General features: G+C 38.7%; 1 protein-coding gene across 1 annotated transcript in view; it reads right to left on the bottom strand.

Annotated features, from left to right (window-relative positions):
• Positions 1–16,200, bottom strand: part of RFTN1 (raftlin, lipid raft linker 1) — a 94,692-nt gene that overhangs the window by 45,309 nt on the left and 33,183 nt on the right. Inside the window, exon 3 of the mRNA XM_042888291.1 lies at positions 11,928–12,114. Coding sequence (XP_042744225.1) covers positions 11,928–12,114 — 187 coding nt within the window. The remainder of the gene's footprint in view (positions 1–11,927; positions 12,115–16,200) is intronic.

The raw sequence follows: 16,200 nt of genomic DNA, 5'->3' as shown, positions 1-16,200 counted from the left end.
CATGCACAGTACAACACTATTTCATAGACTGTGAACTGTTCTGGAACACTGAAGCCCTTTCATTACTTGTTCTTCCTCTGCTTTTAAGGTTCTTGTAACTTGTGGTCCTGTTTGTTACTCAACCATGTATAATAGCATAGTATAAAAGCATACTGCAAACTACTGCAGAAGCTGGTTTAGCAGGGGGTCCCTTCCAACCCCTACAGTTCTGTGATTCTGTGTAAACACTGCTATACATGGAAGTTCTCCAAACATCTTTACATGTTTTACATAAATATTTACTGGGGAACCCAAAGGATCCCACTACTACCCCTCTTTAACAGGCGTAAAGAAATTCATTCAAGCAGAAAAGATCATTTTGATATAGAGCAAAAAGATCATTTTGTGAGGGACAGTACACAAACTACAGCAACTGTGTCTAATCTTCTAGATAAAGTCCTAGATAAACTAATCCAGTCTGTGCAGATTTTCTTTCACAGATTAATGGCTTCTCAGTAACACAAACTTTTAAGAAAACCTCCCTGCTAGACTACATAGTGGTATACTTACATTTTTTTTCCAAAAATCTCAATATGACTAATTGGAAACGTAGCCCTAATATTATCTAATCATCACTTCCAGATAGAAATCGAGTTTTCAAACAGAAGTGTGTACAAACTAAGGCTCTCTAATGTTCAAGTGTTAATGAGCTACCAAAATGCAACTTGGTATCACAAGGCAAAGTACATACAACAACAAATGGAGCAAATGCAGTTTACCAGTGTTTCAGTTTTCCTATTTTCACAAACTAGAAATGGGTTACTAGGAATGGTTAGCAAGGAACCAAGCCCTTTTCATACAAGCAATCTCATTTTTATTCGGGACTACCACCAGACCTTTACAATTGAGAGGACCAAATGTCAGCTGGGGAAACCCACGTCACTGACAGCCCCACTCCAGTTTGGTGAGAAAGCAATACCCTTAGCTCAGAGACTTTGAAACAACACAGCTCAAGTTCAAAGTTAACACAGCAAATCCTGAATGTATGTGCCGCACTATTAATGATTATTTAAAGTGAGGCCCGGGAGCAGGAAAGAATGAAACAGATCCAAAGTCACAGTCCCTCCCATTTCCACTCTTTGCCAAAATCTTTACCAAGCAACAGTTCACAGTGCTGCAAACACTGATTGAAACAAACAAAAGCTTACTATTCTAATCATTCCAAAAGTACCAGAAGCATCGCATTTTCATGTTTAAATCCACTGTCTATCTATAAAAATAAGCTCTTCTCAACTTTCAATGAGGTTTATACATGTGTAAGGTTGAGGGCAGTTCATCCTTGAAACACTCTATCTCAATTCCTCTCCTTCACCTCAGCAACTTCCTGGCCTCTCATTTCATGCAGTTTTTGGAGGACGTACTTGCAAAACTACTAGAGATGCAGACGATATCGATAAAAACATGGTGATTCTTACCATAACAGCTTAAAATGACCTGTTTATTTTTCCCCCTTTAACAAGCACTTACTGTGAAACGCACTTGCTGCTTGTAAATATTTAAGAGAACAAAAAGACAATGAATTCCTCTGCTCTAGGGCTCCTGAAAATAATTGCATGAAATACCACTGCAGTTTGCTAGGAACATTATTTTACAGAATACATGTAGCAGATCCCGCTAAAGGCCATAAAGACTTTAGGTAGCCTCACAGACATACTGTATATTACCAACAATTATTTTTCCATGCATTCAAGTAAAATACATTCATATATGCTAAAGGGGGGTCTTCGTCCATACTGGCAGCTTACAGCTTTTGAGGAAAAAAAGTAAAAGCCTTTTATTCAGTCAAAAACAAACAAACAAACCTAGAGCTATAGCTTTTTATTCAAAGGTAATAAACGGCACTGGATTTCACAGACTGCAAAAAGTTATCTTCTGAGCAAAGCCAGGTGGACAAGAACGTATTTGCAGCCTCTATATAATAAACAGTGCTTTTCATACATGAGTCACAAAGCATCTCATCAATATCATAAAAGTCTCCCATTACGCTCCTTGAATATTGTTAGCATAGCCAGACGTAAGTCGCTAAATACAGGTATGAGTAAATTCTAAGCTGATCAGAAGTTATATTTTCTCTTTCCTTTTTTAATTTAACGGGACTACTTTTTGGATCACTTTCCTCACAGAATATGAAGCAGGATCCCCAAAGTAAAAAATCTCCAAAATAAGCCAAACTATTTGTATCCTGAGCTGCATTAAAAGAGGGGCAGCCAGCAGGCAGAGGGGTGTGATCGTTCCCCTTTACTCTGCCCTCATGAGGCTGCATTTGGAGTACCACAACCAGGCCTGGGGCCCTCAGAACAAGAAGGATGTGAAGCTGTTGGAGCAGGTCCAGACGAGGATATCAGATATCAAAGATATCAGAGGGCTGAAGCATCTCCCCTACGAAGAAAGGCTCTGGAGAAAGCTCACTGTAGCCTTCCAGGACTTAAAGTGAGCTTATAAGCAGGAGGGGGATTAAGTTTTTTCATGATGTGCTAGTGATGGGAAAAGGGGTAATGGCTTTAAACTAAAAGAAGAGAGGAAATTTATGTTACATATTAGGAAGATATTCTTTAGTCAGAGTGTGATGAGGCACTGGCACAGCTGCCCAGAGAAGCTGTGGATGCCCCATCCCTGAAGGCACACAGGGCCAGGATGGAGGGGGCGCTGGGCAGCCTGAGCTGCTGGGTGGCAGCTCTGCCCATAGCAGGGGGTTTAAACTGGGTGGGCTTTTAGGTCACTTCCAAGCCAAGCCATTCTATGATTCTATAATTCAAAATAGGAATATCTATCAAGATCACAGAAGTCAGAAGATAAATCAAAAGTGAAGTCCAGATCTCCTGACTTCATTCTCAACCCTGCACTCATATCCCCTTCTTCTGAAGGAGGAATGATGTCAGTCACCTGAAAATTAACCCAGTCATCCATAACCTGGAATCTCTTCTTAATTTTGTACCACAAGAACTTAATAGGAGGTCAATATATAAAATATTTTTAAATAAAAGAAATGGTTTTACATAAAGTTCATTTCCACCTTCTCATCATAAAATATTTCTCAACAAAAAGAGAAATGCTGAAACTAGTTTAGTTTAAAAAAAGTATAAGCTTCAGCAATTTGAAAGATTTCTTTTCTTCATTTATACTTAGCAATGTCTTCCTCCTCTTTCTTTCCATCCTTCTAGGATGGAAAACTGAATCTTCCCACTATTCACTGTCTCCAAATGAACATTCAAGTTTTATTACCTTTGCTCTTCTAATTAAAAGCTTCTCAACCCAGAAAGAGACACACTGTAATACAGCGATGCTGTACCTTGGAAGCTAGGACTAACAGGAAAAGCTGGTACATAATGACCAAGACTTGTACTTGTAATATATCTTGTGAAACTTGCAAGGGAACAGAAGTGGCAGTGTGAAGGACATGGTTCCTCTGCATGCAGAAGGGAACTGTCCTGTCCACAACGAGAGAGGGAAACTACAAGTTAGTAACCATGGGGACAGATGGGGCTTTCCACTGCATTTTATACACCCTGGGCTTTTAATTGTTTTTCTTCCTTTGTAATGTATCTCATGCTTCATCTTTATTGATTTTCCAGGTTAAGGATTTTCTATCCCTGTGGATGTCCTCACTGACTACCAAAAATCTTAACCACAGGGTGGCAAATAGCTGAGAGGAATTACAGTCTACCTGGCACTATTCAGAGGGACAGTGCTTGCCGGCATGTTGGGGCTGGGGGTAGAGGGGCACCCTGAAGTGTCACTGATAAGGAACAAAATGAGGACCACAGACTTAAAAGAGTTAGGTACTGAATCCTGAACAGGACCTCTACTGCCAGTAAATAAAATAGATAAAATATCTAAGATCTTCACTTATAGTTGGAAGCTCACTGGCCAAAAAATATTTTATGATGGTTGTTTCAGTAGGCTGTCATTTCCTATACACCTGTTTGCAGTTAAGCGCCACCTCATGGTAGATAAACCATTACCAGCTGTAGAGTAGCAGTAACTTACACAGTAACTATTAAAGCTGACAATTCAGTGTCTGTTATGTACTGGATTTCCAGCCCTCTTCAGACACAATAGGAAAGTGAGGGATAGAATACCACTATGTCCTAATCTTCATGAAGTTCTTCATACCTACGAATTCAAAAACATGAAAACAGACTTGAAGCTGCACAGATACTCTACAGTGATTGTTTCTTTAACATGACGTGAGAAAAGTAAGCGATGTTTCAAGATTTCCCACTACACAGAAATAATTCCACACCGAAACAGCTTACATTCCAAAATGTAACTGCATATGTATAACAATTTGATCTACATTATGAGAAAACAGAAACACATTTAGAGGATTAACATTAGTGGCTGATATGGGTCTAATCAAGGAACGTTTGGACACTGTGTTGAGGGATATGGTTTAGAGAGAACTATTGGTAATAGGTGGATGGTTGGACTGGATAATCCTGTAGGTCTTTTCCAACCTTAGTGATCCTGTGATTCTGTGTAATTCCAGGTTATAGAACCATCAAAATTCAATTATCTGAAAGCCAAAAAGTCAATACTTAAAAATTCACAAAAATGTATGTTGCCCACCTAAAGAAACATATTATTCTTGTTTTTACAAAAAATATGTGTAGGTATATTGCATCATAACAAGCTCAACTCCAAACAGGAATTAAAACCTCCGTCTGAACTTTATCAAGTAGGTATTTTCTTGCTTACATAAGAAGTCTTATAACTGGAATACGCATTATTTGATAGTAATTAAAAAAAAAATTAATAGAATCATATAGAATTTCTGGAGAAAAGTTCAGGCATGCATGGATACAGTCTTTCTTAACACGTCCTCAACACTTAACAAGTGTTTCTAATTTTGAGAATGCTTTTGAAAGAACATTTATTTTGGGTCAATGTTAGGAGTTGTTGTAAGCAAATTTCTTTGAACTTGAAACAAATAACAGGCTTTAAAAACTCAAGCCATTGTCCCTTGAGCTAAAGGAAGATATCTGTTGACTCTTGGGTAAGAAATAAATATTGTTCTTCCAGCAAGCTGAAATCAGCCTGCTGAGAACAACACACACTGCATTAGCACACAAAATGCGTTTGATCCTAATGCTCTTGAAAGTAAGGTCAGAAGTTTGCCACAATTAGGCCTATGTCCTACCTACGAATCAAATAAATATACATACAGACACACACAGATGCACTTACATTTAAACTAATAGCTTACTGTACCAGAGTGAAGTATGTACATTTGCCAGCTCTAGAAAGCACAAGAGTGCTGGAGAAGATCAGCGTTATTTTTCTTCAGGCTGTATTCTTTTGATACACCTTAGAATGGAGATCCTGTATTTCTGCAGAAACTCTGTAGCCCATGAAGAAGATAACAGGCAAGGGTTTAGCAAAGGCCAAACAATAATGACCAACCTGACTTGTTTTGATAACAAAATGACTGGTCACTTACAGCAGTCTAGGAAAGATGTTTGGTGTTCACACTCATAATATTCACAGAATCACAGCACGGTTTTGATTGGCACTGACCTTAAAGCCCATGTGATTTTAACTTCCCCTGCCATAGGCAGGGCTGCCATCCACCAGATCAGCTGCCCAAGGTCCCATCCAACTTGGCCTTGAAAGCCTCTGGGGATTATGCACCCACAGCTTCTCCAGGCAGCCCGTGCCAGTGCCTCACCACCCTCTGAGTAACAGATTTCTGCCTAATATATAATAGAAACCTGTTTTGTTTTGTTTTTTTGTTTGTTTGTTTTTTTCAGTTTAAAGTCGTTATCCCTTTTCCAGTCACTACATTTTTTTTTTTACATTTTTACATTTTTACATTTTTACATTTGCTGACGGAGCTGCTCTCCAGCTTTCCTGCAGGCCACCTATAGTTACTGGAAGACTGCAACGAGGTCTCCCCTGAACCTGCCCTTCTCCAGTCTGAACAAGCCCAGCTCCTTCAGCCTTTCTTTGCAGGAGAGATGCTCCAGCCTCTGATAGTATTTGTGGCTTGCTCTAGAACCACTCTATCAGCTCTGTGTCCTTGTGTTGGGGGCCCTAGAGCTGAAGGCAGAACTCTAGGTAGGTTCTCATAAGAGCATTCTGGTATTTAAGTTAGGATATTACAGTCTGGAAAAAAAGATGTGGACAAACCAATTGGTTAATGGTGATGCCCTGTCCGCCAGAAACAGGTGGAGCACCACAAGAGTCTGCTGCTGGGGACCTGTCGTGTTTAACAACTTTATCAGCGACAGAAGAGGGGACAAAGAACGCTTTTGACACACCTGCAGACAACAAAGGAATGGAGATGCAGCTGGCAGGGCGCACTGCGCACTCCAAGAAAGGCTCCAAATCATCATGCATGTTTGTGATGAGTGATGTGCGCCACTGAGCATCAAACATGGCATGAAAATTTTCCACATGGAAATTGAGAAAATATCTAAGGCAATACAAAGAGGGCTTGCCAAGGAGATGCAACAGTGATGGCTCAAGGCCCAATCAAAGAAATTCTGCACAAAGTCAGAGCAAGAACTCTCTGTTTTGAGTAACAAAAATGCATGCGGAAATAAAAAATCATTTTCAGCCTAGAAGGTGTTTCTGAAACATCTAAAAATCACAAGTTTCATAGATTGTCTGAATATTTTCCAAAATATTTTCCTTGCCTCTGGAAAGCAAACGTGTAAACCCAAATGCCAGAGGACCAACCCATGCTTTGTGAAGCATCGAGCTTCAAGAGGCTCCTGCCTCTTCCTAACGTGATTATGTATTGTCACACTTCATCAGTTCTTCAGTACAACAGTTTTCCTGCCCTCATGGAAACAGAAGCTGTTCACTACAACTGCAAGGGGAGTTCAGCATTACTGGAAAAAGACAGAGAAACAGCTGGTCTTTTGGATGCAAAAAAATCAGGGTTTCCCCTTGCTCAGCTGCCCAAAACATTCAGTCAACATAATTAAGCAAACACCAAGTGTGCAGTGACTGCTGGAAATGCAAACACAGCACTGAAGAAACACCACAATTACCACCATTTTGTTTCATTCATTTGCATGTTGAAGCCATTTCAATACTCCGTATTCACATTTAAATAATTCTACCTTAATATTACTTGTTGTTTGCAGAACCCAGATTTTAAGCGATGCAAAGCAACATCTCAGAAAGCAGCATGAACAGAAATCACTTGGAATTAAATTGTGTAACAGTAGAAAAACCCTGAAAAAGTCCTGCTTTACCATTAAACTTTTGAACTCAAGTCTGTCAAATTCCTTTGCTGATAAATACAATTATTTTTGGCCCAGTGATAAAAGTTTGCATTTCATCGGGATTAATGAACATGGAGAAATTATAAAAATAGAAAAAGAATCATCAAGTGCATTAATGGAGCACCTGACACCTCATTATTTTACAGTAAAGGAGAACAGCTGCAAAGTTGTTTGAGGTAAACATAGAAGTCTGCAAAAGAATTATATTATTTAGTCTAATTCTGCATTGCAACATTTCCTTGATCACTGCTTTAGTCATTGGAGGGAAGATGTGTAAAAGAATGTGTTAAGAGATACATGAACCATGGAAACGAGGACTTCTCTAGAATCCACATTTTTTCCCGCTTCACTCTGCTGCTGTAAAATAAAGCATCTGCAAACACACAAGAATTACTCTAAGTAGACAGCTGGTGAGTCTGGAACATCAGTAGTTCTTAGCAGAAGATAATGTTGTGCATAGTACTTAGGAAGAGAAGTGCAAACATTTTAATTAACATTGAATTTTTAAACTTCACGACATCAGACAGAGGTGTCACTACAGTGAAGGGAATAATTAAAGCAGCTTTGTGCTATGGCTTTCTTGTTTAGAGGCTGATTCAGGGATTTCTTTGCGAGAAACAGACACGCTGTCAGCAATATTGATGTGCACAAGACATTTAAACTCAAGATTCCAGTGTTTAGAACTAGTGGGTTTGGGAAATAAAATGGAAAAAGGAGAAGTGTTATCTCACACCTGAAGAACTGATGATCTTTCTGTTCCTGTTCTGTTCCTCCATGACACATAAATGACATGCATGCTGTTCACCTCATTTTTGTTAGACAGGACCTTACAAATGAGCTGACCTTCCTCATTCCCTTCGCCAAGAGAAACATGCTATCACAGCTTCTCATAATACTACCATACACCCTTTTTCCTGAAATGCTTGTCTTCAAGTGTAAATCAGCGTGAATCAACTTTTCTCAAGTGTGAATCAATGTGAATCAGCAATGGGCTGCACTTCACATCTGGAGCCTTCCTTGCATTTATTTAAAAAAAAAAAAAAAAAAAAAGGTAGAAAGGAGGGCTTGAAGATTCCTCTCTGCATATTTTCTTATCAAACAACAACTCTGAGAAAATCGAGCCTGTCAGAAATTAGTACAGTAAGTAAAATAGTCAATTGCTTTTTGTTTTTAATAGTTCACTGAAATTGAGAGAGAGGAAGAAAGAAATCACATTCAAATATTCCATTACTCTACTCTCTTTGACTTCCAAACTATCTCTGACCAACTGACCTGCGTGCATAATGCAATTAGATGCTATAGAAATAAATAAAATAGATTTAAATCTATTATATTAAATAAATATGAGAGCTGTGGCATACAAGAGCTATGGTAGAGTCCTTCAGCTACTCAGCAGACTATCTTTGAGCTCAGTACCTCTAAGGAATCGAATACTTCTACATTTACTTGATCTATTTAATTGAACATGACACTTTTTGCAGTGTAGATAGTTTTGCTGTCTTGAAAAAGAAAAATCTATCCTTCTTGGTTATTTTTTTTTTTTTTTTTTAACATTTCCAAGGGACAAACATTGCTTTTCAACATTTGTGTCTTCCATAGATGTCAGAAATGTATTTCCTTAAATGTCCTCAAGCGTGAATGACTCTTATTTCCGTATTTACCATTAATGAATAGACAGCTAAAACAATGTAGTGACAAAGATACTAGTACAGACTGAACATGAAACTACTCTAGTGGCTTGCAAAGAAAGCAGCAAATGTACAACCACGTTGCAAACCTACATCGAGTGTTTTAAAACTCCAGGACAATGGCAAAATAGGAGGATCAACACTATTAAATACTTTTTTTCAGCGAATTTTAATGCATAGCATGTCTAAGCTCCTTTCTACATTTTATTCTCTAACAAATGAAGGCACTGCAAATCTCACAATAGCAGCAGCTTGTAGGCCCTGCTGCACATCATCTGCTGCAGCTAATATAGCCTCTTAATATTAGTTGCTAATATAGCAACTCAAAATGCGAGGTGACCGTATTCATTTTAAGCCATAAAACAGGCATAGAAAGTTGTAACACTGATTAAAGCAGACAGACTAGTTTAACTATTCAGTTCTACCTCTGTATACACAGAACTGATATTACTGAATCAAAAAGTACTAATGTAACAACTCCATTTACATTCCATTCAGGCAACAATAACAACCAGGTGAAAAAAACAGACCTGGGGCCTGCTGGACAACCTACAAGATAAGCATATGGTGTTGGAACCATCTGTGAAGAAATACCTGTAGTAAGACAGAAGCTACAGCCCAGAAGTTTTGCAGATGGATACGGAATTCTGAGGATGGCCCCACACCCCAGCAAAGAGCTTGTTCTGACTCCTTGGCTCCCTGTGCATGCCTGACACCACATCAGAGAGAACAGCAAGAGACCACTTTTAACTTGACATGTGAGTGTTGAATCTATGACTGTAGTTGGATTACTTACACTTCAAAATCTCACAAAAAGAATTTATCACTAATCTCACCAACAAATATCATAAGCAGACCTTCACAAATACCCAGGAGTTCAGCTGTTTTATACAAAGATAGCCTACAGATGCTTGAGACCTGATATCCTTCAGGGGCAAAAGTATCATTCATTTTTTTACCAGCAATGTAACAAGAAAGATCTTTTTTAAAAATTTTCCTATTGCCATACATTTTCCACACTCACAGTTCTTGCTGGAACTGGATAAACTCATGGTTCCAGTACAATACGTCTCTATACAGTTCATGGTCATGTGAAATCCACGGAATATCCTTCTCTCTTCATTGTGCTTGACAATTCAAAGATTCATTACATTCACACACTATGAAAGCAGTTTTTCTCATACCCTTAGCCAAACTCAGGAGTATTTAAACTACAAGTAATACCAAACTGATGTCACTTCCCCTTCTGATACTTCTCTGTTTTTTCCCACTGCACCAACTCTCTTCCGCTTTTCTCAGGCAGCTAGAAATGACAGATAAGAGAATGCAAAGAAATGAAGCGTGAACGTAAGAGGAAATCTAATTGGTTCAAGACTCTCTACTGTTTTTAATTTTGTACAGTCATTTACAGCTGTCTGTAAAGAGTGTGAAACACTGGCACCCAAGCAAGTGAGTAGGCAATTAAGATCTTGTATTCCACATTCATTCTGTGCAGATGTAAACCACTGGATATGGTACAACAGCAAGATGCTGGGCTCCCTAGCTTTAAGGCAATACATTCTTACATTCTGACTGCCAAGGACAACGCTGTTTTTCCCTGACATGTCTCAGTCCTGAAAGATGCTGAGTCCTATGACCCCATTGCAAAGTCAGGCATGCACATACTTTCATTATCTGCATCAGAGAAGGTCAGGGAAAGCGAGGCCTAATGAACAGGTAAGCCAATCTCAATATTACCCAAGTCCACTGCTCAGCCAAACATTTTATGTTTTGACTATACAACTGGAAACCCTTTAAACAACAGGATCAGGAAGACAGCTCAAAGTTCTGCATTAATAAAACTAAAAGCAAGTTGAGGCAATTAAAAGTTAGTTCAGAAGCTAATGTTGCCTGAAATACCTAACGCCTGCAAATCTGGTAATGAAACACAGAACTTCTTACTCCACAGACTGAAGTTTGACCCTCTTCATACTTCCTACGAACTGATCGCCACGCTGTAATGAACTGAATGGTGGTTTTGCTTTAAAGAGGAGCCGAAATATTTTCATTCACACAGCAGCAGAAAGACAGAGACTGGAATCAGCAAGTGGACACTGAGTTATCCCCTGGATTTCAGTAAAGGTCAATGTAAAAGGGGGGAATGGAGAATGCAATTAATGTGCAAAAACAACATAACTGCAATAACACAGCTTTTATGAATGCTCAAATAACATTAAACTGTATTTGAAATAGCAAAGTAAAAATCCTAAATCTGTGTTTAAAATATTCCCATTTTAATTTGCTTTTGAACTAGTTAGCAGTACATTCTATTGATGTTTTTAAGAATCAGATTAAAACATAAAAGAACAGAACTCCTGTTTGTTTATTCATCCTCAAACCGTGATTATGTAGAGCATTAATGCATCTTAGGACTTTGAACAAAACAAGAAAGTATCTTTTTATTCAAGCAGCTTGTGTTGATTAACAAATTAAAGGAACTTGTATTGTTTAGAGGAAAGAAAAGCCCAAAGTCTACAGATAAAATAATGCAGTAGTACTGTGGCTCTCAAATTAACTGCATTAACTGTAACCCTCTAAACACAAAATCACAAAAAAGTCTTTTACGAGCAAATATTTCTTCTGTCTTAATTATTAAAATAAAGGGTACCAACTAGACCATCCTCACAAACTGTCAGGCATAGGGTTTGTTTGTTTGCCTTTGACAACAACACATCCCAAAATATACAGCATATTTCAATTTGTTATGCCCTGAGTCTTCTGCCAAGCTGGATATGAACTGTAAACACGAAGAACATGTTAAGCCTATTCAAGCCCACAGACACTCACACACACACAGACAAAAAAAAAAATAAATAAATAAAATCAAGTTTTGCACAGTAAACTGCTATAATTTCCTGATGTAGGTCAAAACTCAGCAGGAAATCACATTGTCTATTTTTATCTCAGTTCACTGGAAGTGCTTTACCTTTCTGTTTTCTTGATAAGCACAGCCCTGAAGATTTGTTCCTGGGGAGTTTTCTCTTTTTCATCAGTTGGCTGCACGAAGGGGTGGACAGCAGCCAAGACGAAGCCCTGCTGGTATAATTCTTGCAGCTGAGCTGGAAGATCACGCAAAGAGGAAAGCTTGATTGCAGATGATCCTGGTAGCTCAGCTGGAAACAAAAAGAAATTGGTCAATAATCTTACACCAGACTATCATGTTTTTTAAAATCCAGGCTCTTCAGAGTTAAGCAAGCTTCACAATAATCTACAATATGAACACAGAACCTTTTCCTGAAGTCCATTCTGTATTTCATATTTTAAGCACACTGTTCTGGTGAAGAACTTCTATCGCTTAAGAGAGTGGTGTGATTAAAAAACCAAATTCCCTACGTGGTCTGGGAGGGAAAGGGGATAATCAATGAGGGCTGTCCATGCCAAATTGAAAAGCAACGAACTAAAGTAGACATCTACACAAAAGTTGTATTGTTTACTTGTAGATCACTGACAAAACACTGCTGAGACCGAATATCTAACAATACATCCAAAGAGTATTTTGTAGGTATACTGATAACAATACTAACAGCAATTAATACCCATAGTGATAAGAAATCTTTTCAGAACAGACAGTAAACACAGAATCTCAGGGTTTAAAACAGTATATATTAGAGATGATAATGAGTCCTATGCATGAAAATAATCCATGCCCAACGTGTTTGATGTGGAGTGTTATGCCTTCCTATGAAGCAACAGATAATGCTGACTGCTGTCAGAGATTCAATGTATAAACAGGCAGCCAGTACAGCAGTTCCCTGCATCTCCTTGGAGTCTTGTGGGTTTCCAGAGAAAATCCCATAAATCACTTAAATCAGCCTTTCACTGTCTTTTTCTCTAAATTAGTAAAACTTCACATACTCTGAAACCTTCTCTGAAAAGCTATCTTTCCTTCCTGGCCTTTGCCTTTTCGTTTCCATCTCTGTTGGGAGCTACTTATTATTTCATTTCTAACTATGCTGGAGCACAGTGTATGGTGAGGTGCAGCTTCCCCTCCCACTGGGATGGATGTCACAAGAAGCACAACAGAGGTTCCCAGCACCCTGCAAGCTTGGGCCTTCCTTTAAAAAATTTACCAGAGAATGGCTTGTATGAAAGACATCAGTGATGTAAAATAAGGTTTCATTGTTCCGCTTTTTTCATCACATTCTGTAGCTACCCGTTATGAATAATGAAAGAGGTTATAAAAGACTAATAAATATTCAAAACTTATAATACAGGGAAATAATTCAAAGTATAACAGAATGGCTGTGCTTTGTACGCCTTTTCTTCATATAAGACCACGTTCCAAAGGAGGATAACAGAATGCTTTCACCAAGGACTGTAAGACACAGAACTTCAATTTTTGCAAAACAAGAAATGGAGGCAATGTGTGTGCTGACAAACAATATGGTTCTACCTTCTATAACAGCATAAAAATCACAAGAGAAACATAAAAAGGGATACCCCATAAGAAATAATTCAACTGACTGCTACTTACCGGACCCTAGTGGAGATCAATACAGGGAAAGAAACCCAATGCCAGAAATACCTTTTCCCTCGTGATACAGAGACTCCAAAAACTCCCAAATGTGTTGCAAACAATTTAATTAATCAAAAGAACATGAAGGCCAGTACAGTTCTCTAAATGAGAGTTTTCCTTGGATACAAGTAAATGCTTAAATACTAATCAGTAATGCTAATTCTGGTAACGGTACTCCAATTTTTAACAATCATCTATGACAACTCATGTCTACCTTGCACATAAACCCAGCATCTCGACTCTTCTAAGTACGCCTTGTTAAAACTCACAGAAAGTCCACTCATTAGCATAGGAGTGTGACCACTGATCCCTGAAAGCTAACCTGAAGGGAAAGTGTGAAAATACATGTAATTGGAGCCTTGGGACACTTGATGATTACAAAAAGAAAGTAACAGAAAACAGCTGTAAGGGATCATCCAGCTTGCCCATTTTATTACCCAGAGTCAGGACTGGTCCTGGTTTAGCTATTTCTCACAGACTGTTTCCTCTGTTGTTAAAATCCTTTAGAAATGGAGCTCCATTCCACAAGCCCCAAACGCAATCTTTCAGTACATCACTCCCCTTACTGTTCAATAGGTTTTCTGAGCACTCGGTCTAAATTCCCTGCTCTGAAGTTCAGAGTTGCTATTTCCTCAGTAGAACATCACTTTTTCTATCAATATTTTACAATCTCCAGTACATATTACACCCTAATCTTTTCTTCTTTAGAGAGCATAGACCCAAATCTTTCAGTGCTTTCTGTTCCCTTATATTTTCTAAATAATTTTTATGGGTCTTCTCCTGATTATCTTCAACTACACCTGTCTTCAAATACCCAAAGCTCATGCAGTGATCCAGCACAAGCTTCATCACTGTTTTGGAGATTGGAAGAGGTTTGAATTTATTAATCAAAGCATGCCAGTTTACACCACATGAGAAAAAAATATGAGATGCCTTTCTCAACAACTAACAGTTGCCAAATGTCCCTGTCCTTAGTGAATTTCAGTTATTTTTTCCTTTCAGCTCTCAACAGCCATTCTCAGCTGTGACCCTCACAGTACATAGTGCACATCTAAGCTGCACTAACAATTATGTTGTTTGAAAAAGGACATCACACATTCCTGGAAAGCCACATTTATCCTCCAACTGTGTTCAAACTTGAATGGTAACATTTCAGTGATTTCTTCAGCTAATTCTTCTAAGGTTCAACCTACTTGAAAACATCTCATTTATAAAGGCAGTCATTGATACAGTCTTTCCTTACTTTAGCTTAAATATAGAACACTAACATTTTCATGAAGTCACCTAAAACTTCATATAAAACCTGGCCAACTTTTTGGTTTAGTTGTTAAAGAGAATTCTAATCATGTCCCTGTCAAAAGACAAATGAAAATCGAAGTTGTGCAGAATAGGGAATTGAGTAAGGTAGCAGAGCAAATAAGTGACCGAATAAAAACTTCCATAATTCCAGTACTTATAATAGATGTGAAAAGCCTCTACACTTTGCCAAAAAGTAAAGCTGAACTCATTTAGCAGCATCCATGTAGGTCTTGAAACAAAATGAACTCTAAGTTTTACATTTTGTTTCATGTTTCCTTATTTCATAGAATCATAGAAAGGTTTGGGTTGGAAGGGACCTTTAGTATCATCTAGTTCCAACCTCCCTGCTATAGGCAGGCACATCTCCCTCTAAACCAGGTTGCCCGAAGCCTCATCCAGCCTGGCCTTGAAGGCCTTCAGGGTGGGAGCATCCACAGCCTCTCTGGGCAACCTGTTCCAGTGTCTCACCACCCTCACAGTAAAGAATTTCTTCCTGATATCTAGTCTAAATCTACACTCTTACAGTTTAAAACCATTGCCCCTCCTCCTGTCACTACATGCCCATACAAACAGTCCATCCCCAGCTTTCCTTTAGGCCCCCTCCAAGTATCGGAAGGCTGCTGTGAAGTCTTGGAGCCTTCTTTTCTCCAGGCTGAAGTGCCGCAGCTCTCACAGCCTGTCCTTACAGGGGAGGTGCTCCAGACCTCTGGTCATCTCTGTGGATGATTATTTATTGTTGCACTTTGCAAACTGACCTCAAAGACTCTATTGCTTATTCTGTCTGAATCTAAAAGTGTGTGTAAGAAACATTTAAACGACAAATGCTGTGTTGTTGTGTTTTGGGTTTTTTTGTTTTTTTTTTCGTTTTTTTTTTGTTAAAGTTCAAAGAGGAAATAGAAGTACTGGCTGCTTTTGGAACTGATTATCAGCCAGATTAACTTTGTTTCCTGATCAGTAACTGAAAATACTTCTGGCAATGCTCAGATATGGACAGAAAACTACAGCTTTTTTCAATAAGAAAAGCAAGTCTGCATTACACAGTTTGCATCTATACGGTCCAAATGACTTTTCCAGGCCTTAGGACCTGCACATTCTTTGCCAATAACTGGGAAAATTTGCCCACCCCACTCACTATCCTCATCTTCCAGAGAAAACAGAAAAATCAATGAAGAGTTAGATTTGACATAAAAGTCTACAGGTTCAATCATGTATATATGTGGAGTGCTGTCTCTGCAGTTCCAAAAGGCAGAGAAAGATAATGCAATCTGACACACAGGTCATGACGGACAAAAGTAGGCTGAGAAATATGGCTGGGGAGACACGTATGGAGGAGAACTGGTTCCTCCTCCTTGTTTTAATGAGCTCCTCTTTCCATCCAGCTCTA

This window comes from Lagopus leucura, unplaced genomic scaffold, assembly GCF_019238085.1.
Source record: "Lagopus leucura isolate 7727_CA_CO unplaced genomic scaffold, USGS_WTPT01 Super-Scaffold_100157, whole genome shotgun sequence".
Classification (NCBI taxonomy): domain Eukaryota; kingdom Metazoa; phylum Chordata; class Aves; order Galliformes; family Phasianidae; genus Lagopus; species Lagopus leucura.
Note: the sequence above shows the minus strand (reverse complement) of the source record. Positions and strands in the feature narration are given on the sequence as shown.